The sequence below is a fragment of the Anas acuta genome, chromosome 3, assembly GCF_963932015.1.
Source record: "Anas acuta chromosome 3, bAnaAcu1.1, whole genome shotgun sequence".
Taxonomy (NCBI): Eukaryota; Metazoa; Chordata; class Aves; order Anseriformes; family Anatidae; genus Anas; species Anas acuta.
The window spans coordinates 103,039,505-103,064,231 of NC_088981.1; the positions used below are offsets into that span (position 1 = coordinate 103,039,505).

The following is a 24,727-nucleotide window of genomic DNA, read 5'->3' on the forward strand; positions in this document are numbered from 1 at the left end:
TAGACGTATGCTTAAATGATCGCGGGGTTGGCTGGGTTTTTTCATGCCGTGCTTCATCTGAGTCAAAAAAAAAGATGCTTTGAGAGCTTTTGTTGATCTGAGGTCACAAGTGCCCTTTGTTGTTAGCTGGTGGCATCATGCAGAGCATGTGAAAATACTCACTGATCATCGTTTTAGGGCCTGGAATCGCCCTCATAAGGGGAATACCTGCTTATGGCCTGCTTTTCCTTTCTGAAGTGTGCCTGCGTGGTGCAGGGGGAGAACTTCCCAGCACGTAGTTAAGAGCGGTCCGATCCGCAGCCGAATTTAGGAAGATGACTAAACGCACTAAAATGCAACAATCTGTGAGAGAAAAGGCAAGGCAGGACCGAAAGGCTGCAGACGAGGCTTCGGGCTGGTTTGGGAAGCTGGAAACTTGGCCATTTCTCACATTTTTGCAGCTGCAAGTCACCGCGCTACGTACGGCGTTGCCTCGGGACGCCTGGCACGGAAAAACCAGCCGCGCCGGGGACGTGCGTGTGGGATGGGTCTGCTTTGAATCCTCGTCTCGTTCGGGGAGATGTCCCCCGAGGATTTCTGCAGGTTGGAGGCCAAGCCGTGGCTCGGTCCTTCGGGCAGCAGTGACGTTGGGCCGGGCGCCCGGTTGGAGGTGGCGGGGCTGGGCATGACACACGGAGTTACTCATCGCTTTTTACCCTTTCCTTAAGTTATTCTGGTTGCAGTTGTTCCAGCAACACCCGTCTCTGTTTTATTTTTTTCCTGGTAAGCTGGACAATCATAGGGTTGCCGTGCTGACTTGTGGGGTGGGAATTTTGCTGTTCGGGCTTTAACTCTTTAACAACAGACACGGAGCCGGCGACTGCGTGCGTGGCTCTGTGTCTCCTTGCTGGGAATATCTTCTCTGGCCCTAAAAGCAGCCCCGTGCTCTGATGGTGACACGTGTGCTGGAGAGAGAGGCGGTTTAAAAACCATTTCATCCTGCACTTTTTGTGTTAATCCCGAGAAGAAAGAGCTCTCAGGTAAATGAATCACCTTTTTTCTTAATTTCACGCGGAGAAGAGCCCTGACAGTGCTTATAAATGATGCATTTTGCTGCTGCTGGGGACGCAGCAGCTCGGGGATGAGCAGCTGTGTGACATTAGGGCTTTGCAGCCTTGCCATATTTGCTGCCAAAGTTTGGTAAGTAACCACAAGCCGGACTGCCCCCACCCAGCAACAGCCGGGATTGTTGTGGTCCTGCTTGCGAGCCCGTCCCAAAAGGGATGGGATTATCTCTGGTCCTAAATAAACGCCCTGCCCTGCTCCAGCCCTCCTGCCGTGGAGCCTCCGTGCACTGCCAGCAGGCTCGACTGGGGGTGCGGAGTGATGGAGCCACAGGTGGCAATCAGCCTCAGTTCATCTCATTTATAAGATGCTTTTCTCCACGCCTCGTGAGGCTTTTTCGCCATCCTTCACCTCCCTCCCTGATCAGAAACTGCCCCACTTTCAGTGTAACGTGCAGGCAATTCTAATAGGTTTGGGGTTTTTTTTTGGTCAGCATTGTGTTGTGTTTTTTTTTCCAGCCCAAACTCTTCTCCCTTCTTCTGCTTCCATTTTAAGAGGCACCGGCCTCGTTCTGCTGCACTGCCACTTTCCTTACTTGCTCCCTTTTATTTTTTTCATGTGTGTCGCTGAGGAACATTTTGGACTTTGCTCTTTATTTTTATTTGGGTAATCTAATTCAGCTCGGCTTTGGCCATTTCTCTTTACCCCTTTGCTTCCTGACCTCCGCGACGCAGCTGCCTCTGCTGAGCAGCCCTTTCATTCCACTCCTTGTAGGCACTCTGCTGAGTCCCACTAGCCCTTTTTGGGTGATTTTTTTTTTCCAACCAGTCAGATTGGGAATCAGTCCCAGCCAGTCACCCCCACTTTGCTTGGGGCTATAAGTACCAGCTGTTTTCTTTTTTTTTTTTACATCTTTGCCAAAAAGAGACACTCCGCTTCTTACAAGTTTGTCCTTGAGCCCTTCTGCCCAGTTGACTTTCATACCGAGTTCCTTTGATTCCTCAAAGCTTATGGAAAACTGAAAATGCCAACTTCTGTGTTGCATTTCAGAGTATTCTTCTGCTTAAACCATCGCTCTGTGCTTGTGATCATCTCCAGGGTTTCTTTCTGTGAGCGCTCACAGTGTCTGAGTTCGCATCACCCTTTTCTGCTTCAGCAGCTGGAGGATTAACTCCGCTCCCTGCTGCTTCCAAGAATATCCATGGCCAGTTCTTACTCTTAGGTTCTCCGGTTTAGTATTTTGGGCAGTTCCAGTCCCAGTAAGATGACCCCTGCTAGCATTTTTGCCCCTCTGTGAACCTTCAGCTCTGTGGTGCTGCCCCGAAGCTGCCACCCCGCACCGGTGCCCCCCCTGCTCCTCTCTCCGGGGTTTCTTCTCCTTCTACCATCTCCTCCTGCCTCCTGGCTTCTCCATTTCTGGCTCTTCCGCTGTGTTGCCCTGACTCCCAGGATCCATGTGTTAACACTTGCTCTCCTCTCTTACTCATCATCTGCGAATTTCTGGCCGATTATCCGCCACCCTGTCTGCCTGTCGCTGCCCATGTTAATACGTCCTTTGTTCTCCGACGTTCAGATGACAGTGTGTGCCTTTTTTTTGTCTGTCCACATCTACCAATCCTCCTGATTATTAAAACCAGATGTGGAAATTAACTGATTTTCCTGATTATCCTCTCTCTGGAGGCTTTTTTTTTTCCCCTTCAGTTTAAAACTCTCAGCTGCGCCTGCTGTGATCACAGACGGCCGTATCTCCTCCGCTGCAAGACGTCCTTTTTTCCATGAATGCCTTCTGGGCATTACGAACATCCTAAAACTTCCTTTGCAGTATCAGTTCTTGGACCATATGGATGACATTAGCTTATAATGGCTCTTCCTTCCTTTGGCACGGGCGAGAGAAGGCCCCTGGGGATGCTGCTCAGAAGCCAAGCCCGCTCTCCCCGGGCATCCCCTGCAGCCTGGAGGGAGGTGGGCACCTCTGGGGAGCTTCTCAGCCAGGTTCCTGCTCCAGATTGCCCTCCTGGTCTGCTCCTCCCTGCTGGCACAGAGGGTGTCCCCATTTTTAAGCCCATGGCTGAGCTCTCCAGCTGCACGCTGAGGGCAGGAGCACTTCATATTCTGCCAGAAGGCCAAAAGTGATCCTCTAGGAGAAGGAGGAGATCGAATACTCCAATAACGAGGACCAGATAAGTGGTGAAAATAAACAGAGAGCTGAGAATGGTGCTGAGGAGGAGCCAGGGGCACGAGATGGAAAAGGAGATGGAGAAGTAGGATACAAGGGTGGAAAGTCAGCCCCAGCACGTGAGCTCTGCAATCCAGAGCAGCTGAAGGACTTCCTTGGTGCAAACCCATCCCGCAGCTTGTCGCCGAGCAGGAAGAATGGGGCCAGATTGCTGTGTCTACAGAGAGCGCTTGTTTTATTTCCCATTAAGAGGGTAGACACAAAATCAGATTTCCACTCCGCGTTGTCTCGTATTTTTAGCCTGTGATTGGATTGCAAATGCACGCTGGATATTTACGTTTCTGGAAGCGGGCTCTGGTGCTGTTTTCTTAACCAGGATCCAAGTTAATTTGCTGAGCTTCCAGATGGAAGCCATTTGTTCCTCTATTACAAATTCGCAGGAATGCTTAATTTAATCTAGATTTTCTGGCCGAGTACTTTGCCTAATCTAACGTTCAAGCATTTTCCTTACCTCCCAGTCTGCTTTGCTTTCCCCTCCTCCTGCGCTGAATTGCCACTTGTGCATAAATAAATAAAAAAATAAATAAATAAATAATAAAGAAAAGGGGTTTTGCAGAAGGAGCCACCTGTCTGCCACCCATCCGGACTGGAGCTTTGGGGAGCAGATTGCCCATCCATCTCCTCCAGAAAGTGAGAAGAGGACCAGGCACGAGGTGTAGCTGTGGGAGCCCGTTAGCACCGTTTCACTTGGTTTGTTGAGGCTTCTTAAATGTTGCCAGGCTCTTTGTTTTAAGCTGTTCAGCGATCACCTTATTCTGGCCTAGTGCATGTGCTGAATAAAGATGTCCAGCTGCTGCTGCGGGTAGGTAAGGAGATTTTCAGGGGGAGGCTCATAATTTTCCTTGGCAACACTCAGCCTCCAGTGAATTGAGTGACTTGTGATTTTATTATAGTCATTTCTTTAATGAAATTTTAAACTACATGCCTCTTTGACAATCACTTCTGCCTGGGGTTTCTAAATATCCGTGCAAACACTGGGTACATGATTTGAGTGCCGTGCAGTGCATGCTGAAGCAGCAGGGCAGACAGGTGAGGTTAGCTCGTGAGCCGGCCCCTTTCTTCACTAATGCATTTTCCATAACAGTTGAGGCTGTGGTAGGAAAAAATGATGCGTCACGTCTTTGCTACTTCAGTTTCAGAATGAGTGTACCCAACCGGCTTGAGGTCAGCTTTATTATTGCTTCTTCTGTGTTACGAATTCCCAGTGCTCCCCGTAGCCAAACCTCATCCCAGAAAAGCACGGAGGAGCTGCATGGAGGGGCAGCATCCCTAAGCCTGGGAGACACAGCACACTCGGAGCAACAGGCTTCCTGGAGAGCTCATCCTGAGCCAGCGGCACATGTCTGGATGGATATTTGCGATTGACAGTGTGATGAGGTACCAGAAAACATCTTTGTGGTCTGCCCATGTCCAATATTGCTGCGGTCCTGTGCAGGAAGACACCACAGCTCAGCATCGGGCCCAGGGATGGTGGGTACATCTTGTAGGTGCTCGAAGGGTCAAGGCAAGACCTGGGCACGGTTCTCAGCACCCCCAGCAGCTGTGAAACACCTCAGACTCAAAGGCAGTGTGCTAGACATGATACGGACTAAAAGATGATTTGTTTGGTTACCGGTACTGAGGTTAGCAGGCGGGAACCCAAACGGGAGGATTTCTGTATCGGGAATACAAGGAATGTAAGAGAGGTTTGAATTCTTATCTTACACAGTTGTTTGGACAACATAATGACTCATTAGGGGGAGAATTGGTTTTGTTTGCTTAACAGGCAGCGAGATGACATAATCAGCTAGAGCAGGGAAGCAATCTAGTATTTTAAGTTACTTGAAATGATATAAAGGGTTCTATAATGCATTTTTTTTGTTTTCCTTCTTGTTCTGCCGTTATAGAAAAGGGTAACTAGAAAGCAGAAAGAAATAGGATTTGTGTTAGAAATGGAACAATCTGTCACTTAACCGTGAGGTAAGCTTCTTACTTTGAAAGTTTTCTCCACCTGCAAGCTCCCAAAGACCCTTTCAGGAGTTTCTCACAGCATTCTCCTGCTTTAATGTGAATGGGACACCAAAAATGTGCGATTGTGCCCACGTGCATGAGTTGTGAAGATGCTGCTGCAGTGCTCCACAAGGCTGCCCTGCACAGGCAGAACTGGTTCAGGCTACCCAGCAAATCCTATTAAGGCAGTAGTGTCAATGCAGCGTATAAAACTTTGGTTCAGAGGGGTGTATTTATAGCTGCATTAAGAGTATTGTGTACACAGGGCTTTTCTTTCACTCCTAATCTGGGACCTTGGCAGAAATCTGCCATCCCCTTTACCTGTGCAGCAGTTCAGGTGTCAGACCTCCAGGAACATTGGTGTTTTAGCTGGAAGTCCTGGTCATCCTTTAAAGCCATCCGAGGGCCATCATGGAGCAGGGACTTGTGATTTTCTACCTGCCTCTTTGTCCAGCATCTCCTCCTCTGCTGGCTCACCTACTCACTGGGCTCAGCAGTTTGGCTCTTGGAGTGTGCGGTGTCCACAGCCACCACAAGTGCTCCAGAGGGGAGATGAAGAGATGGGATATATGGAAGCGATCTCATTAAACTTCTTAAGTGACGAGTGATCTTTCTGAAACACAAAACATAGAACAGCCCATGTTGGAAGGGACCTTGAAAGATCATCAGGTCCAGCCTTTCGTGAGAAAAGGGAACCTAGATGAAATTATCGAGCACCTTGTCCAATTGCATCCTGAGGACCTCCAGTGATAGGGAATCTACCACATCCCTAGGAAGGTTGTTTAGGAGTAAGGTGTATGATTGTGTGTGTAGGATCTGGAGTTCAAAGGGACCAAATGTAGCAGAGCTGCAAAGACCTCCTTTGCAAGCATCTTCACACTGTTTTTAGTTCAGGCTTTGGCACTGTGTGAGTGAGCTAATGGTATGTCAAAGAACTGTCACTAATTCTGTTTTAAAATATCACACTGCTGTTGGATCACAGAGAGCAGTGACCAGCAAGAATATAGACAGACATCTTGTGCTCAAATTGGGGTCCCCCCAGCACCACCAGCCCCCAGGATACTGCCGCAAAGTGCAAACAAATGCGTTAATAAAGCGTGAGAGCTTTCTGCACACTTACTGCATTACCCTGAGCTACTTGATTACAGGGATTGTTTATTTTATGGCTTTTTTTTATATTCTTATTGGGAGCCATTTGTCAGTCTGCACGGAAATCTGATTAGCTTAGAATTGTTAGCTCTCTGGTATATGTTGACCTATAAAGTGAAGGATGCAGCAATAAACACAGTCCATTAGGCTGCTGCTGGAGAAGGCTGTAGGCTTTGTTGGAAGTGGGAGAGGACAGGGCTTGATGCTTGAATGCCAGAGCACTTGAACGCGTGGGCATTCAAGGGGCAGGGAGCACGGGGGCACAGCATGAGGCTTCCCCTTTGGCCAGCAAATATGCCTCCCATTGCCCTAGATCAAATAACATTATTTTTTTTAGGCAAGGTGATATATAACTTCTTGACTGACCTTGGTACGGGATGCCTTGTTGCATTTCCAGGGGGTGTTGAATGGGCTGTGTGCAGAAGCTGATAAAATACTGGCAAGGTGACTAAATGACACCTTCAGCCTTGCCGTGATATTTGTGTGAAATGTCTTCAGTACAGCAAAAGCCCAGGGCCATTCTAGACACTATCCTCTTTTTTTTTTTTTTTTTCTTAATTACAATAAAATAACACTTTTAAATTAATAAATCAAAATAAATATTAAATGAATAAAATAAAACGCTGGGTATCACCATGGATTTGTTGGACTGGGCTGCGAAAAGATACTCGTGAGTCAGCTCTGCTGCTTCAAATGCACAGAAATATTTGCCAGCTTTAACAGAAGATTCTCTATGATTCCTGAACTATTAAAGATATATAAATGGCTGCAGTGAGTCTACGTTTTGTCCTAGTGTGGAGGACCATTGAATGGCTGGAGTGGCCCAACTGTCTTAGATTCTACCCTGTTTAATAGGAATATAAATTCATACATTTATGTTACTAAATAGAGGCATCCATTAATTTTATATTCATTGATATTCATAATTCAACAAGTTACTATTGTTAAGGTTCTGGAAGCAATGTCTATGTGTCTGGCAGCTGTTTGGTGTACTTGAAAGTGCCCTGTCCTTCCCAGAGCACTGGTACAGTGACATAGCTACTGAATTTCTATTGTCTTGGAGGTAAAAAAAAAATACACAATAGTGAGATACTAAAACCAAGGCAGACATCTTCTTGCAATTTTAAGTGACTCGGTTTTGTTTCAAGTTCAGTGTCATCCAAATGCTGTCTGAAAAGTGCTGTCCAAGCAGCACGTGCCCACCAAGCAGAGGGGGTGTTGCTGGTGCTGCACGTCAGGGCAAACTGTAGAGGAACCAGTACAGCATTTGTTAATCATTGGTCTTAGAAACAGTGCCTTGATTTACTGGGGCTTTCAGAGCTCTGAAAGAGTCATTCCTCTTTTATAATGTCCCAGTCTAAGTGGCCTGCTTCTGGCATGGGGCTTCTCTCTGAGGTGAAGCTGAAGCTGTCTGTAAAATGGGTGATTTTGCGGTTACAGCCTGGTAGTGTAGCCACGTCAGTCTGTGGGCACAAATTGAGTAAGTTTATTTTTCCTTGAGGGTTTTGCTCTCTTTAATCCGGACATCTTGCTGATGTAGGTAGCAGCTGAGCTCCCTGGGTTTGTTCAGCCCAGAGCAGAGCAGGCTGAGGGGAGGCCTCATGGCGGCCTGCAGCTCCCTCACGAGGGGAGCAGAGGGGCAGGCGCTGAGCTCTGCTCTCTGGGGACAGCGACAGGACCCGAGGGGACGGCATGGAGCTGGGACAGGGGAGGGTCAGGATGGGGGTTAGGGAAAGGTTCTGCACTGAAAGGGTGGTTGGGCACTGGGACAGGCTCCACAGGACAGGGGGCACAGCACTGAGACTGGCAGTGTTCAAGAAGTGTTTGGACGGTGCTCTCAGACACATGGTCTGATCGTGGGGTGGTCCTGTGTGGAGCCAGGAGTTGGACTCAGTGATCCTTGTGGGTCCCTTCCAACTCAGCATATTGCAGCAGCCAGCAGCAAAGTCCTCAATCACCTCAGGAACCTTCAGCCTGCACCTCGGAAATAAACATTTGGGGTTCCTCCTTGGGCCTTGCTTTGTGTCTTGTCCTAGGTGGGAGCCAGGAGGTAGGTTTCCACAGCACCACAGCGTGCAGTATTCTCTACGTTTCCTCACGGAAGACTTATCTTGGTGTTTAGAGGCTCCTGTTTTGCCTGGGTGGCAATGGGGCTTCTAAAGGTGCTGATGTAGGTATATGGGATCTTACGGTTCCTTCCAAATTCTGACTAGTGTAAGAAAGGAAAATGTGAAACCCGTCGCTGGGCGGAGTGAGAACGAACAAGTGGCTTTGTACATAAAAAAAAAAAAAAAAAAGAAGAAGAAGAAGCTAAAAATAGGCTCCCACAAGCCTGCACTTCCTGGTGAGCGCAGGGCTGTGGCGGCTGGGGCAGCCGGAGCCATGGGCCGCCTGTGTCCGCCTCGAGAAGCCCCCTCCTGACCCGGGGACACCGAGGGGACAGGCGAGGGGCCAGCAGAGCAGGTCAGTAACACCGCAACGGCGCTGCGATCGGAAATCCACCGAAATGAACCCAAAATCAAAGAGCCGGCAGCCTGCGGTGCTACCGTGGCCTTGTGGCAGGGGATCCCATGCAGCTGGGTGTGCTGACCCCAAGAGCTCGGAGGCTTTGAAACCGCTGCCGGAGGGAAGTGAGAGGTGATGCAGTGGGGAATGCGAGGAGCTTCGCTTTCGGTTGTGACACCGCACCGGCCCCTAACGTGTTGCTTCATTTATTTATCTGTTTCTTCATTTTTTTTTAAGGAAATAATATCGCAGTGGACACACGCGCTTGAAAACGTTTGTAATAATCGAGTGCTTACGAATAGGCTGATGAATGCAATAGGAAGTTGCATCGTTTTGGCTGCCCCGTACACATAGGACTGAAACTTCCCTTGCTTAGTCAGTGCCTGTGGTCACTGAGATGTTACAGAGAAATGCAGGCAGCACAGGGCTCTGTCCAAGCTGCCAGCAGGGACCCTTTCTTTCTTATCCCTGGGAGATAAATGAATTTTACTCCGCGCATCGCTCTGCCTTGCTTCCCTCAAATCCAGAAGCCAATGATTTGGAAAGATTGCTCGGAACCCCCTTCTAAGTTTTATCAACGATTTCTCAGCATAACTTGGTTCCTGCTGGCATATATATCAGCCGTATATTTACATCGTGTGTTTCTACTTCACAGCTCGCCAGCTTCTGTCGTGTTTTCCCCCAAAAAAGCCTGAGAAGTGGCTGCGTGTGCTGCCGGGCCCTGTGCTTCGCAGGGGTGCATCCACCAGCACTGGGTGCCAGCCTGCTGGGAGGAGATGCTCCCTCGGTGGCTTGGTGGGGGACATTTGGGACAAACCCCGTCGGGGGGAGATGCTCTCAGGTCTGTCCAGTGGTTTTAACTCGTGCTGAACCTCTGTGGCTAATTGCAATCCAATTTGGCATGCGAAGCCAGCGCCGCAGTCACACTTACAGGATGGCAGGGGGATAAGGTCATTTTTCCATTTGGCTTCTCTGGAGGCTTCTCATCTGTCTGGTTGGGCCAGTTTCGTTGTTGTTTTTTTGATATTTTGGGGTGTGTTGTGTGTTTTTGTTATTAAAAGAAAGTCTACGCAATCGCTCCGCACCTCTTTCACGCACTGTAATTAGACGTGGAGCAGGCTATTGAGCAGTTGTGGCTGAAGCTGTGAAAATGAAAAATGTTAACTGCTGGTACATGAAAAAATCTTTTTTATGCTCTGATGATGACTGCCCGTTTGTGTTTTAGCATCTGTTCCTGTCCACGAATGTAGAAGGAGCTGAGCTGGCTCAGCAGAAACTGAAACCCAGCCTAATCCCGTGCTATAATAAGAGCTTAATGGCATCATTGTCCGTGGGCACTTCGGCAGCAAACTAAGAAAACAAAAATACATCAGCACGAAAAAAACAGAGCGCAGGGAAAGCGTCGACGGCCGTTTTGGGGCCCGCTCCGGCGGGACGGCTGCTTCCTGCCAAAGCTCTTTATCAGCTTTCGGCCGGCCGGCCCGCAGAGTCCTCCTGTCCTTTCACCCCGCGCCTCCCCGCTTACATAACTGACTTAGGCATTACCTCCCCTGCTCTCCTTGCTGTGTCTTTAGCACCTCGGCATCACCTGGGCCCTGCGTTTCTTCTGGTAACAACTTTCCCTGCAGTTCTGCTCCTTAGGTGAGGCTGGGAGCGGGTAGAAGCAGAGATAGTAGCTTTAAGTTGTTGCATGTTGAATGTTTCAATCTATTTAATTGCCTAAACCCAGTGGAATTATTTACCAAAAATAGATGGAGAGTAACATTTCTAATTAAAAAAAGTCCCCGTAGCTTTTGAACTCTTGAAACTTTCTCCAGCCAGAAACTGAAAGTGGAATGGATTTATTTATTTATTTATTTTACATTATTATCAGACCGAGAGAAATGCAGAGATTAGCAGAGCATAAACAGAAGGATGTGAAGTTGGCCTCAAGTGCACTAATGATCTGAGCAGCCAATTTGGCTCGCGGGAGAGTTGTGACTGAGCCTGAAGATCGACACTTAGGGTTTCAATTTGTCAAATAAAAATAAAGCAGGGAAGGTGATTTTCTAGAAATCAGGCGTCGGCCTCGCCGTGCCTGCGTACAGCCTGCTGCGGTCCTTGGAGAAGCACGGGGTGGGTTGCTGTGCTGTGCTTCAGCTCGTTCCTGGGAGGCCCGGTGCCAAAATCTGCATTTGCTTGTTGCCAAAGGCTGTGATGTTTCTTAGTTGCTCTTTGTGGTGCACTCGAACAACTTCTGGCACTGCAGCTTGATGAAGGTAAGCAGAATTCCTGTGTCCACAGGGGGAAAAGTGTTCGTCGAGTTACAGACATAAGGCACCTAGTGTGTTCAGTCTGGACAGACTGGGTGGTGTTTTATGGGCTGGGAGGTGATTTTCTGCAACCTTTTGAGGCAGAGCAAGCCGGCACGGTGTTGTTTAGCCTTACCACGTGCCGCTCTTTCTCAGGCACCTCCTCTTTGTCCCTGGCTCCTCTCCTCGGACACCCAGGCTGGATTTGGAGGGGGCCTGCAGCTTGCTGAGGGCTGCTGATGGCACCAGGCATTGAACACCTCCCTGGGGTGCTCCCCTGCTGTCCTTGGCACCTCTTCTGGTGCTCGCTGCTCTAGCAAAGGGCCATTTTCGTGTCCCAAGCAAACTGCCTGATGGCCTCTCCGCTCGTTACAGCTGTTCCTCCGGTAGGTCAGGCCCGAATCTCCCACTTAAGAAATAAAAAAAACACAACCACAACAACAGCTGGATTATGTATAAAATAGAAATACGTGGGTGTGAGGAGCTGCACTTGCTGAGGATGTTTTCCAGTCCACAGATCCAAGCAAACAGCAAACAGAGAGCGATTGTGGTCTCCTGAGCGAAGGCTGTGGTTAGGTTTGTTTGTTTGTTTTCCTACAAGCCCGGGTGTTGGCTTTTTTTCTGATTTATTTTAAACAAATGCACCGCTATTGCCTGCCCTGGCGGTGGCAAGTGGGGTCCTCCCTGGTCGCGGGACACTTGGAGCTGGAGAAGGGACTGGAAACTCCTTGTGCAACTTGTGCTGTGCGTGGAGATGTTCCAGCAGCAAGCCGGGACGTTATTTCTTATGCTCTTTTTCCACTGAGCTCCCCATCTCTTCCCTTAGACCTTATCAGAGGATCAGTGTAGCTGCACTGTCTGCTGCCACGGAGTTCCCGTCCATGTAAAAGAAGGTCGGGAGGAGGTTTTGAGAGAGGTGGGTGACCCTGCGTCAGAGGGTGCACAGAATTTGGGGGCAGTCTGTGCCGTCTCGGTGGCTGGGGACACGGAGAGAGGAAAATATCGTCCTGGGGAGGGGTGAGGAGCCTTCCACGAGCAGTGGGTGCCTTTGGGCTGGGTGTTAGGAGGTGATTTGGAGCTGTTGGAGGGATCAGATCCCATGAAAGCCTGACTGGGGTGACTGTGGGTTAGCCCTTGGTGCTCAGGCCATGAATTTGGTGTTGCCCCGGGCTGTTCCTTGCTGTGCTTTGCCCAATTTCAGCACAACAAAGCTGCCTCCTCGGCCGAGTGCTCACACTAATATGAATTACCGGAGATAACCTGGGAGTTTTACAACTTCTGCACTTCTGCAGATCGCACTTTGCCGTCCCGTGAACCCAGAACCGGGCAGGTAACTGCTGTGACAAATAGCTCGGCTCCTTCTCTCCCTTGTAAAAGCGGGGAGGAGCAGATAAGCCATCTCCCCTGGTTTTGGCACGAGCGCAGCTTCGATGGCTATCTCGGCAGGTTGAAACCACAGCCGTCTGTTCCACGCCGGTGGGTAATTGCTGTGTGCAAAGCCATTCACAAACTCATTTTTTCCTCCGGGAAGCCGCCGGTTGTTTGCTCGGTCCCGTTTCGGAGCAGCCTCGTTCCTTCCTTCCCAGGGAGCCAGGCAGGGCTGCGTGCACAGCTCTGCTCCTTCTGACCCGCCTCTAGCTTTGTTTTTGTTTCTTGAATAGAATTTGGACTGGATTTTTCCCACATTGCTCCTCAATCTGTCTAGCCCAATGTTTTCCAAACCTGTGGTTTCCTTCCTCTTTCTCCCTCGTTTTCCATTATTACATCTTCCAGCCCACTCAAGGCGCCGGAGAAGTCGATTTTAACAACTTGGGCACAGCTCGAGCCCTCCTCTATTGGGCTAACAGGCAGCGTGTGCGCTTTAGGGCACTAAATGTGCTGGAAACCAGCAAACCAGGCTCCCTTCCTATAAGCTGATGCTCTGGATGGATAATAGGGCATGCGAGCAGTGCTACAACCAAGCACACGCACTGAGAGCCCCGTGCCAGGGCTCCGGCACCTGCTCAGCTCCCAGATATTCAGAGGAAACCTCCTCCAGCTCCAGGTCAGATCCGATACCCGGTGCCATAACGTGCAGAGAAAATACCTGGCTGGTCTGCAAATCCATGTTTCTGTACTCTGTGATCCCCTTGTGCCCCCAAAAAGCAAATATTCCATGGATATTTATCGGGGAAGGGGTGTTTTTTTGCTCAGCACCAGTCCCTGTGTCTGCTGTGCCCCAGGCTGATGGATCCACGGGTGGTGAGGAGCTCCGAGAGGGACAGGTGGAGCAGGGAATGCCTCCGTGCCTTCGGATAAATGGGGCTGAGGAACAGTGTGATGCTGGGATGGCATCGCTGAGGGAAACTGTAGGGCTTTTTCCAGCTTCTGCCCCAATTCCCTGGTTTTCCTTGTCCAGCAGAGGATGTTCTTGGGGCTCTGGACCTTTGGGTGCCAGCCCGCCACCAGATGGGACTTTCTTTCGATGACAACCCTTCAGCAGCGCCCTGGAGGAGGGCTATTTAAAGCTCTCGCCCTCTCTGCGGGCTGCAGGACGGAGGAAGCGCTTCCTCCACGCAGATCTCTCTCCCAACCCCACCGACGCTTTTGTCTGCTTCCGTGCAGTCCCCACCCTGCCTGGAGCCGCTCCAGAGCCCCGCGCGCCGGGGCAGCGCCCTATTGTTCACCCCGGCCGTCCTGAGAGCTGTCTCCTTCCCTTTGTGGTAGCTCTGAATGTTTGAGGGGGGAAAGAGAGGTCTCCAGATACACTCAGCAAGCCGTGATCTGTCTTCTCAGGGCCAAGAAGCTGAAAAATATAAAATATTGACCACAAGGGAATGAGTACCCAAAATGTTTTTAAGGTATAGCCTGTTCTTACCCGGCTCCAAATATTTCTATCAACCTGCAGCTGACTTTCCTGGCCCCAGAGGTTGGATATTCACTGGCCTTGCCTTTTTAGCGTGCATCCTACAAGCAAAGAGCTTCAAGGCTGAGGGAAGGAGCCTTGCTCGCGTGTGCTGAAAGGAGATGTCTGCAGAGGCTGGGAGAGCGCACAGCTTCAGAAACTTCCAGTCAGTACCCGACCCTGCACCAGCTTTCCCCTCCTTTCAGCCGCCGCCACGTCCTTTAAACACTTTTTTCCTGTTTCTCCGAAGAGGAAAAAATAGATGAGAAACGATCGCATTGATGTTGCGCAAACGGGGCGCTCGCGGAAAGGCCTCGTTGGCACGGCTCCTCACCCAGGAGAAAAGTCGCTGCCGATTTCCAGGGAAACACAAATGTCACCCTTGGGAAAAGGGGATACCCAAAAAATGCCGTCCCGCTGGCTAGGGTGGGCCTTGGGTTGTGGAAGGTAGTGGAGAAGTGGGTAAAAGGTTGGGTTTGGCGGGGTGAGAAGCGGAGCTGACCCGTGGTTGACATCAGGCACAGGCCAGGGGCTCAGCAGAGGCCAGAATAATAAAGGGAAGATCCCAAACCAGCAGGGGGCAGGCCCATAAGAGCTTGGCCGTCCAGGGCCTGATGCAATAAAACCTAACCACACACCTTAATTATCTTTGGTACAACAAAGATAGTGCTATCTGAAAGGGAGATCTTAGGGGTAACTCTTTTATGAGTCCCATTCAAGTGTTGAACTCTGCACAGAAATGCCAGAGAAGAGGGGATTTTCACCTGGATGTTCTTTGTCCCCCTAAAAATGTCAGAAAGGGCCTGGATGAGGGGGTTTCCAGCCGATCCCTCAGGTTTGGAGCTCTCCCTGTCCTGCAGGCTGCCAGGATTTGTTCACCGTGGAGTGTATCCTTGCAAGCAAGTTAACCAGCGGCTTTTGTCCTCTATTCAAACGGTGATTAAAAACAAAACCCAAAAAAAACACCCCAGCACCACCAAAAAATGGCAATGGAGAACAAGTTTGTTTAGAAAGCCAGATGGATAAAAGAAACGGCTGTGGTGTTATTAGATCGGAGATTTGGGGAAGCAAACATTGAGTAGTCGAAATTGTCAGCAATAACCGTGTTACTTGGTCAAGGAAAACCTCAGTGACAGGCAGGATTTCTCTCTTTTTTTTCCCCCCAGTGGTTCGGTGTTTTTAATTAGGCATCTAAACAAATGTCAGCTGAATTGTTGTTCGAGGTAGCCGGTTGGCGTGCCTCCAAAACCACAGTTTTCATCGTCGTCTTAGTAAGCAAAACTCTGATGGCAGATAAAGGAAGGATTAAAAAAATAATAATAATAACAAAAAAAACAACTTTTCTTTTCAGTCTTTGAAAGAAGACAACCCCAATCAGCTACACCGAGACCCCCCGGGCTCCTCAGAGCCCCCTGTCTCAGCACGGTACCTGCGGCTAGGGAGAGGAAGGATGCCAGATCTCACTTTTATTTCCATTTAAGCATCATTAGCAGCGACAATGATCTCTGAGGGCCGATTATCGCCTGTCACCATCTCTTTTACAAGTGTCACTGTCCCCAACCTCTTCATCTCCTCCGCGTGAGTGGCTCCGATGTGACGGGCTTTGCTCAGGTGCTCAGGCACTTGGCACAGCCACGTTTCGGCTCATTCAGGTGGTGCAGAAGGAGGAATTTGATCCTTGGTGGCCAGCACCGGAGCAGGATGTGTTTTAGCTTAATTAATTAAACAAACACCTCGTGTGAAATGTCTAAAACCCAGCGACCAGCCTGCCCAGCCACGCCAAGTCCGTGGTTGGGATTTTATCTCTCCGTCAGCCCTGCCCTCTGCAGGTTTTTGCCACTTTTCCTCCCTCCCTGACCTTTGGGAACATTGGGAACATTGCAATTGCAACATTGCCCTGGTTTCCTGGTTCGGGGCAGGCACCTCTCCTACAAGCCTGCTCCCCCAGAGATTTCTTTCAGCTATCACAACTGTTCCCTGCCTTACCATGACCTGGGTTTTTCCCCGCGCAGCCCAACCTGCTCAGAAGAAGCAGACCTTGTACGCTCAGGCGCTGCGCTGACACGTTTTCCTCGCCGTGTAATCCTGTGTAAACAAACTGTTAAACTGTTGTGTTTTTTTTTTTTAAGCTTTGCCAACTTCGCACAGCACCTAAAGACAGAAGGAGGCTGCCTGCTTCGCCCTTGGTTTCAGTAAAAAGAAAAAAAAAAGAAGGGCAAAGGGAGGAGATGAGGAAAATCCACTCACGGTTTTTTTTCCTTTTTTTCTTTTCCTGTCTCAAGTACCAAGCTGCGTCCCTGCCCGAACTGCTCCCACCCAAATTAACCTAATTTCCTCATTTGCTCGAAATATTTCTGGGCTTTTCTTCTTGCGTTGGGGAATAGTTGCCCTTTACAGTAATAAGCTCTCCTTTCTGAGCTGGAAAACGTTACAGAGAGCTCCCCGAGGAGCTGCCAGATCTGCTGGTCCTAGCGCAGCTCTCCCTTCCTGCCCAGAGCCCGTTTTTAATTCATTTTGCAGCAATTTGGGGTTTTTGTCAGCGTACCCTCGGTGGGGTGCTGGGGCTGTTTATTAACACCAGGTCCATTCCCGAGGAGGTTTGGACCAGGCAGGGCATCTCTGGGGAGTTGTTCCTCCTCTTGCAGCCGTCACTGATGCGCTGAGAGCATCCCGTCAGGAGCTCTGCTCACAGGGGGTTGCCTTCAGCAGGTTTGCAGCGAAAAATCTGCTTTTTTTGGGTGATGTGCGCCGGGAACATCACTTCTGGCCATAACTGGTGGTAGGTATAGGGCTTGTGGCAAAGGGGCAGCACCGAGCTCTCTGGCTTGGCCTCGGTGACCTGCTCATCACTGGGATTTTGCTGTGAGCCCAGAAAGAAGAAGATATTCATGCTCAGGTAGGACTCAGGAGCATTTTTATACTTCTTTTTGCTCCTCTGGGCAATCCAGCCAGCACAACAGCGCTGGAAGCCCCGAACACCTCCTGCTCCTGGCAGGAACAAGAACCCAGCACCACGCCAACCCGCAGCCCTCATCACGGCGCTGAGCCCAGCGTCCCGAGCCCACTGCCTGCCGTTTCCATCAGCAGCCCTCCTCCGAGTGGTCTCGCGGCGAAAGCAGCCGCCGAGCCTCTGGGAAGTGATTTGATGAAAGCATTTCACAGCAATCGAGTGAAATGCCAGCTGGGGGCCAGCGGCTGTCATCATTAATGGGCCGTTTCGCTTTGTAGCAGCTACCTGAAGCTCGATCCACGTCGAAGGGTTTTTTTTTAGGTGTGCTTTAATAAATTAACGTTAATGCTGGTTGTTTAATTATTCCTAGCAAATTGCTGGCAGCAGCGACGGGGTTGGAGTTGGGTTGAGCGCATTATCGAGCCTTTCAGAAAACTCGTATGCAAAAAAAAAAGGTGTTTAGGTCGTTGCACATCACTTTTCTGATATAATGTGACCCAAAAGAGGTGGGAGGGTGGAAATAAAGCATCTCTTGTTGAATGCAAAGACTGCTGGGGTATAAAGCTTTCGAGGCTGATATTAAATAAGCATCCATTCAAATATTGGGATACATCTTCCTGCAATTAGGAGTATTGAAGCCCGATGAATGAGGGTAACTTCTTGCCTCTCTTTTTAAGGGAATAATAAAGGTATTTTAGGAAAAAGGGGAATGGCCCCGGGCATTCCTGCAGGGGATGCTGGCAGAGACCAGGAGCTTTCCTACACACTTGGGGTGAGCAGAGGTATGGGACACGCAGAAAACTGCCCAGCAAGGAGCAGAAATAAAGCTTGGGAGCTGAAATAGCTGCAGCTTTCTAGAAAGCAGCAGCACCATGATAACAGAGGTTTCTGCGACGCCCGACACGTTGCACTAATGAGCAGCTGGCTGGTTTTGTCTCCGAGCATCAAGCCACGGGGCAGGACGGGGATTTTCCCCATTGCCGAGGTGACAGAGAGCACAAGTGGGATGCAGATAAAACGAGGTTAAACGCAGCTGGTGACCAGCCCTCTGCTGCACAGCGACTTACTTTGTGCTGACCTTTAACATTTTTTTAGGTTCTTACGCATGCCTGGGATGTTTTGCTCTTTGGGAAGCGCTCAGCCCCGTTACGTTTTTCCCTGGTGCTGGTTTCTGCGTGCGTTGCTGCTCCAGTGGGGCTCTCCCAGGCTGTGGTCCCGTTGTGCTGGGCGTTTTGGGATCGGGGTGGGAGATGCTCCTCAGCCTCTCCGTGGATCTGCGCAGAGGCGGCAGCACTGCTCAGCCTGGGAGGCCACAAAAAGGGCCTCCCAGGCCTTATCCTGGAAGGGATAAGATCCAAAAATCCATCGGGATATCCATTTTCTTGCCTCTCCTAAGTCCCCCCTGACTGTCTTTTGCCGTGTTGAAGGCTCTTGCTTGTCGCTAGGCCTGTGCAGGCCACCCACACATCACGGGCACTGTCACAGCAGGGGACAATCCTCCCCGCTCCTAAAAACCCCAATAAAAGCGTGATGTTCACCTTTTGCCCGTGCTGTGGAGTACTGAACTTACCGAACAAGCTTACCGAGGTGCAGCAGCCCCAGTAAAGGTGGAAGGAGCTGCTGTGCCAACCCAGTCTCACTGGGGTCCTGTGACACTGCTTCAGGGAGGAATGGGGAGGGAGGAGATGGCCCCACATCACGTTAACTGAGGGAGTTAAATAAAATAGGGTGCTTTCCTAGCGGGACAGGCAAATCCAGCATCTGGAAGGAGCCCAGCGGAGGGCCACAGAGATGATATGGGGCCTGGAGCATCTTCCCTGTGAGGAGAGGCTGAGAGACCTGGGTCTGCTCAGCCTGGAGAAGAGAAGACTGAGAGGGGATCTTATCGAGGTTTACAAATACCTGAGGGGTGGGAGACAGAGGGATTTGGCCAACCTCTTCTCAGTGGTTTGTGGGGACAGGACAAGGGGCAATGGCCACAAAATGGAGCCCAGGCAGTTCCGCACCAACATGCGGAAGAACTTCTTCACGGTGAGGGTGACGGAGCACTGGGACAGGCTGCCCAGGGAGGCTGTGGGGTCTCCTTCTCTGGAGATATTCAAGGCCCGTCTGGACGCCTGCCTGGGCAGCCTGCTCTAGGGAAACTGCTTTGGCAGGGGGGTTGGACCCGATGGTGCCTGGAGGTCCCTTCCAACCCTCCAATCCTGTCCTTCTGTGCTCTCATCCTCCTTCTGCCCTTGTCCCCTTGCCCCGTACAGGCTGTGCAGCAGGCAGGCGGGCTCGCACGGGGCTGGAGCTGACGCGGGTGCTCTCTTGCTTGGCAGCAGCTGAGCCGGGCTCCGGGCGAGGATGGGGAAGCAGAACAGCAAGCTGCGCCCCGAGGTGCTGCAGGACCTGCGGGAGAACACCGAGTTCACGGACCACGAGCTGCAGGAGTGGTACAAGGGCTTCCTAAAAGATTGCCCGACGGGCCATTTGACTGTGGAGGAGTTCAAAAAAATCTACGCCAACTTCTTCCCCTACGGCGACGCCTCCAAGTTCGCCGAGCACGTGTTCCGCACCTTCGACACCAACGGCGACGGGACCATCGACTTCAGGGAATTCATCATCGCCCTGAGCGTCACCTCGCGGGGCAAGCTGGAGCAGAAGCTCAAGTGGGCCTTCAGCATGTATGACCTGGACGGCAACGGGTACATCAGCCGCGGGGAGATGCTGGAAATCGTGCAGGTGAGGAGGCTCTGTCTGCGATCTGATGGGCTTAGCTCGAGACCTTCGGGGCTGGAGGTGTTTGGTGTGTGGGGATGGGTCCCTGCCGTGTCCCCAAGCGGCACTTTGGGGCCACGGTGGGACCTAGGAGGTGCAAATGGTCCTGAGAGACAAGTGAGGCTCCTTGTGACCACCCTGAGGCCTAACTCTTGGAGCTCTCCCTGAGGAGTGCTTGGTGGGGTTTTGGTGGGGCCATAAAGACCTAAATGCAGATTCTGCTCACCTGGTTAACCTCCAAATCGATACCACAGGCTCTGAAACGTCAAATCGGAGTCAACGTGAGCTCAAAATTGAGGACTGTATCATGCCCTCATCCCCTGAAGGCTGGGAGCATGGCCCTACGGCTGGCTCTGGGGCTGGTGGCATCCATCCTGGCGGCGGGATGCTCTCCATCCTGACACACAGGAGTACCCCTGAACACCAGGGGCCACTTCTGTGCAGGTGGCCGAGCACTGGAGCAGGTTCCCAGAGATGTGTTGGGGTCTCCCTCCTCGGGAGATACTCAGAAGCTTCTTGGGCATGGAATCTTAGAATTGTCTAGGTTGGAAAAGATCTTCAGGGTCATCAGATCCAACCACCAACCTGACCTGCTGCGTCCCATCACTAAAGCATGGTCCTGGGCAACCTGCTGCAGGTGTCCCTGCTTGGGCAGAGGTAGGACCAGATGCCTCCAGAGGTCCCTTCCCACCACAGCCACCATCACCCCATGGTCCAGCCCCTAGCTGAGGTGGGTCCAAACCAGCTTGGTGTCCCCAGTGCATTCCAGGAGGATAAAGGTCTCATCTCCAAGAGCAGAGCCATGCACTGGTGCTTTGCTCCTGTATTTTGGCTCAGACCCGCTTGCACGTTAGCCCAAACCCTGACTTTCTCTTAAACTGACCCAGCAGCGTGGGTGCTTCTTTGAAGTGCAAGTGAACACAGGAAAGAAAAATAAAAAACCCCGCAGTTAGAAATTCATATTTGTTTTGGTTTATAAAGTCCCGCAGCTGCCTGCTGGGTCAGCTGCCCTTTTTTTATTGCTGCAAGCTTAAATTATTTTTCTCAGTCCTGATGCTTTGTAGTTCGGGTCATGTTTTTCCTATGTCCTTTTTTTTTTTTTTTTTAATACTCAGGCAATCTACAAAATGGTTTCATCGGTAATGAAAATGCCAGAAGACGAATCCACTCCAGAGAAGCGGACAGACAAGATCTTCAGACAGATGGACACAAACAATGACGGTACGGCCTCAGCCTCGTCCTGCTCGAGGGGGAGATGCTCAGCGGGGCGAGGATGTGGTTCTCGTGCTGACACAGAGACCTGTAGCTTTATATGGCTTTATATGGCTTTATATCTAGAAAGGCTGTGTCTGATTTTAGAGCATTTCATGACAAAATGTACAGCGAAAGCTGCTCTATGCATCCTCCATCTGCTGCACCTTGTCGCTGAGATAAAGGCAGCTTGTTCCTGGTAAAATATCGCCCCGTGAGCCACGCGCTGCCAAACAACAAAATCTGCAGGGGGGAAAGGTAACGGAGAGAGGCTGGTGCAGGCTCCCACGTTAGCAATGCTCGCTCCCTGCCGGGGAGCCAGGGATGGATCTGCTGCACCTCTCGGTGGCTTGAAATGTTCCTTCTGCCCCACTCGGCCATGGGACACGGCTAAAAGCTTCTTTGGGTGCTGCTTTTCAGCACTGCGAGGAAAGGGAAACGCTAATAAGCTTCCTGATCATGAGGAGCCCTCTTTTTCAGACTACAAAAAGTGAAGAAAACAATTTTTTTGGAGACATTAGCCAGAAGCTAGGATTGAACCCTGAGCTCTTGGAGCAGGAGGGAGGCAGTGAGGGGCTTGGAGGGGCAGCAGGGGCTGCCACTGCTCACACCGAGCGGTGAAAGCAGAGAGATTTGGCACGGTTAGGTTGAACACAGCACAGCACTGGGAGCATTGTGTGCAAAGCACACACACGGGCAGGTACCACACCTCCTGTTCATGTTTTGTGCCATTTGTACGGCCCAGTTCTGGGACGGAAAGCTGCCGATATTACAACGGTTGTACGTTTTATTTCATTTTTAATTCGGCGCTGTCTTTTTAAATGAGAAATGACAGGTTTTTACGCTAGATTGTTTTGCAGAAGAAAAATGCATCCAGGCTTAAGGGCTTGAGCAGGATTTGGCTGCTGTGCATTGCACTAAATTCCCTGAAATGCATTTGCAATAGATTAAATATACGTGAATTGCTTCTCTGCAGGTTTTTTTTTAATCTACAGTGAGTGGCAGCAACGAATGACTTTTTTTTTTCTCTCTTCTGTTTTGCCTGTCCTCCTTTGAAGGTAAACTGTCCCTGGAGGAGTTCATCAAAGGTGCCAAGAGCGATCCCTCCATCGTGCGGTTGTTACAGTGCGACCCCAGCAGCGCGAGTCAATTCTGATACAAAGCGGACAGTTTGCAACCAGAATCTCGGCTTGTCCTTCAAGCTTTGCTCGCAAATGGATGCCTTCTCAATCATTCCTCAACAGTTAGCGGATAAGATACCATTGCCAGATTGTGTGTGTCTGAGTGAAAACAGCCCTCGCGCCCCTCACTAACACCAGTGCAGCTCTCCTTCGGCAGCTCCATTTCTGCTTTCCCGTAATGTTTTGGTTCACTCTGCACGTGTTAAGGGTAAATTGAAGGTATGTTTACATGCAGATCCAAAGGGTTCCGATCTCCCGTCAGATACCACTTCGCTTAGCCTGCTGGAAGGAAGATGGTTGTTCCCCTCGTCCCAGGAAGACGCTAGGTAGGACTTTGACCCGACGTAGCAGATGGCAGGTAATTTATTTTGCTTCGGAAATGACTATGTTGAAAAAAAAAAAAAAGAAAAAAGAAAAAAAAAAGGTGGACTGAACGGAGTAGAAAGTTTAAAAAAATAAAAAAGGAAAAAAAAATAAAACAAAACAAAAACGCAGCTTTCCTGGGCATGGTTCCAATTTTCTTTTTGAGGAAAATTGCTTGCACTTATCTAATGGTCTTTACTTTCTTTTAATATATATATAAATTATATATATATGGTGAAGTAAAATTTTAAATATTTAGGTCATCTATTTAAGGCATACAATAGACTTCAAGCTTTGTTTCTTCTAGTTGTCTGTGATTTATTCCGCTCTTGGAGATGATTGTTTTCTCGTGGTATTTATGCATTAGCCAGCCGCCGTTCCAGAAGAGATGCATGACTCGCAGTTCGTGGATATCTCACTCTGTTTAATTACTGAATGCCAATCTTCGTTCGTTCTCGCTGTCGGTTGTTCCGGCCTTGCTGTCCTAATGGCAGCCCCGAAAGGAGCAATCGTCGTTTTGTATTTCTCAGTGGAGTCCTACTTTATGGTGGTCGCTGCGTGAAATGGCTTCCGAGTGACATGAGGTGACGTGACTCGCACCGCTCTTCCCGACCTCGCTGCACCTCCTCCTCCCTCTCGCTGTCGATACGTTACTAGTCTCGTGCATTCCAGTGTTATTTAATATCTGCCTAATGCCAAGAAATATCAATTGAAATAAAAGACTACTTTTCTTGTCCATAGCTGTCTTCTTTTCACCCCCGCAGCAAATCTGTGTCGTCACCTATTTGGTGGAAGGTGGCTCCCCATCCCTGCCCTGTCCGGGACAGGTTTTGGCTGCTTTGATTTTCACTATTAAATGAATAAAAAAGTTGTGTTTGCACTAAATCCAGATAGAACTGCACCATTAGGTCAGTACAGCACAAAATACAGCCTCATGTCAGTGCTGAGGAGCGCCTTCATCACTTTGTTTCCGCAGAAATTCCGAGCTGAGCCGTGAAACCAACCTGCCTTCCAGCTGCAACGCCCTGCGGATGGACGCAGCCCTGAAAGCGAAGCTATTTGGGAATCTGCAAGCCAAGGAAAAATAATAAAAAGGTATTGGGGGAAAAAAAAACAAACACAAGAAGTCTGGTGGTTGCTTTCAGCCTGTCGGCAGCCTCACTGCTCATGCAGGGAAGTGCTAAAGCACTGAATTGACCACAGATGAGCTTCCACAAGAGGCTCTTCTCGCAGGGGATGGGTGGCTGGGGGATGGAGGTCCCGAGGGGACCCCGGGGTGCTGCGGCAGAGGTGCAGCGGTCACCCTGGGCTCACCCATGCAGCCACACTTGGGCGAGCGTGCGGAACCGTCCCCGCGCCTGCTGCGGGACCGTACCCCCGAGGGGACCGCAGCATTTGAATCGCGGCAGGTCTGTGGGATCCTAAAATGAGTCAGGTGTGTTTTTGTTCGGGTGCTGCACCATGTCCCCTTGCTCTGGGTAGCGAGGATGTTAAGAGTTGTCTCGATGTAGCGTTCGGAAACGCATCAGGTCTTTTTTCTCATCGTTTGTCTGAGTCTGGGAGTGGTCCTTTTTTCATTTTTTTCTGACATCTGTCCTGGTTTCCGCCTCTGTCTTTGGTGAATAGCAAGTTTGAGTAACTGACAAAACCCAAACTGTTCTTTTTAAAAAAAAAAAAATCTTACAAAAAGCCCATTTTGGGTGTTTGGGGGGAAACAAACGAAAGCTGACTTCTAGTGGTGAGAAAAAAAAACAATCCTATTTCTTTGGCTTTGCAATTTTGGCATTAAAATGTGCTGAGATGTCCAGGAGGGAAGGCTTGTTGACGGCCACCACGTGCAGATGGGACCTTGCCCTACAGCTGGGTCCATCTGCCTGCACATCTCTCCACAGCATACATGGGTGATGCTCCCCAACATCTCCCCCAGCCCAACTTCTGCCTCTCACAGAACCACGGGATCACAGCAGGGCTGATGTCGGAAGGGACATCTGGAGGTGTCTGATCAGCCAAAGCAGGTTCTGGTCCCATGTTTCTTTTTTTATTAGGTTGTTTCTTGCTTTTTCCACCGCATTCCCAGCCTTTAACCAGACCCGCTCCAGATGCTGGAGCTGGGCACCCACG

The 24,727-nt window shown here is 50.2% G+C and overlaps 1 protein-coding gene across 7 annotated transcripts in view; it reads left to right on the forward strand.

Moving 5' to 3' along the window:
- The window catches only part of HPCAL1 (hippocalcin like 1), a 43,758-nt gene extending 20,416 nt beyond the window's left edge, over positions 1–23,342 (forward strand). Inside the window, exons 1-4 of one of the 7 annotated variants that reach the window (XM_068678588.1) lie at positions 639–1,019; positions 19,373–19,775; positions 20,927–21,032; positions 22,121–23,342. In XM_068678588.1, the coding sequence (XP_068534689.1) occupies positions 19,398–19,775; positions 20,927–21,032; positions 22,121–22,218 (582 nt within the window). In that variant the 5' untranslated portion in view covers positions 639–1,019; positions 19,373–19,397 and the 3' untranslated portion in view covers positions 22,219–23,342. Of the gene's footprint in view, positions 1–638; positions 1,020–8,733; positions 8,882–19,306; positions 19,776–20,926; positions 21,033–22,120 lie in introns of those variants that run through there. The other 6 variants (XM_068678586.1, XM_068678587.1, XM_068678590.1 and 3 more) reach the window with 6 other exon arrangements.
- Positions 23,343–24,727: the final 1,385 nt, after the last annotated feature.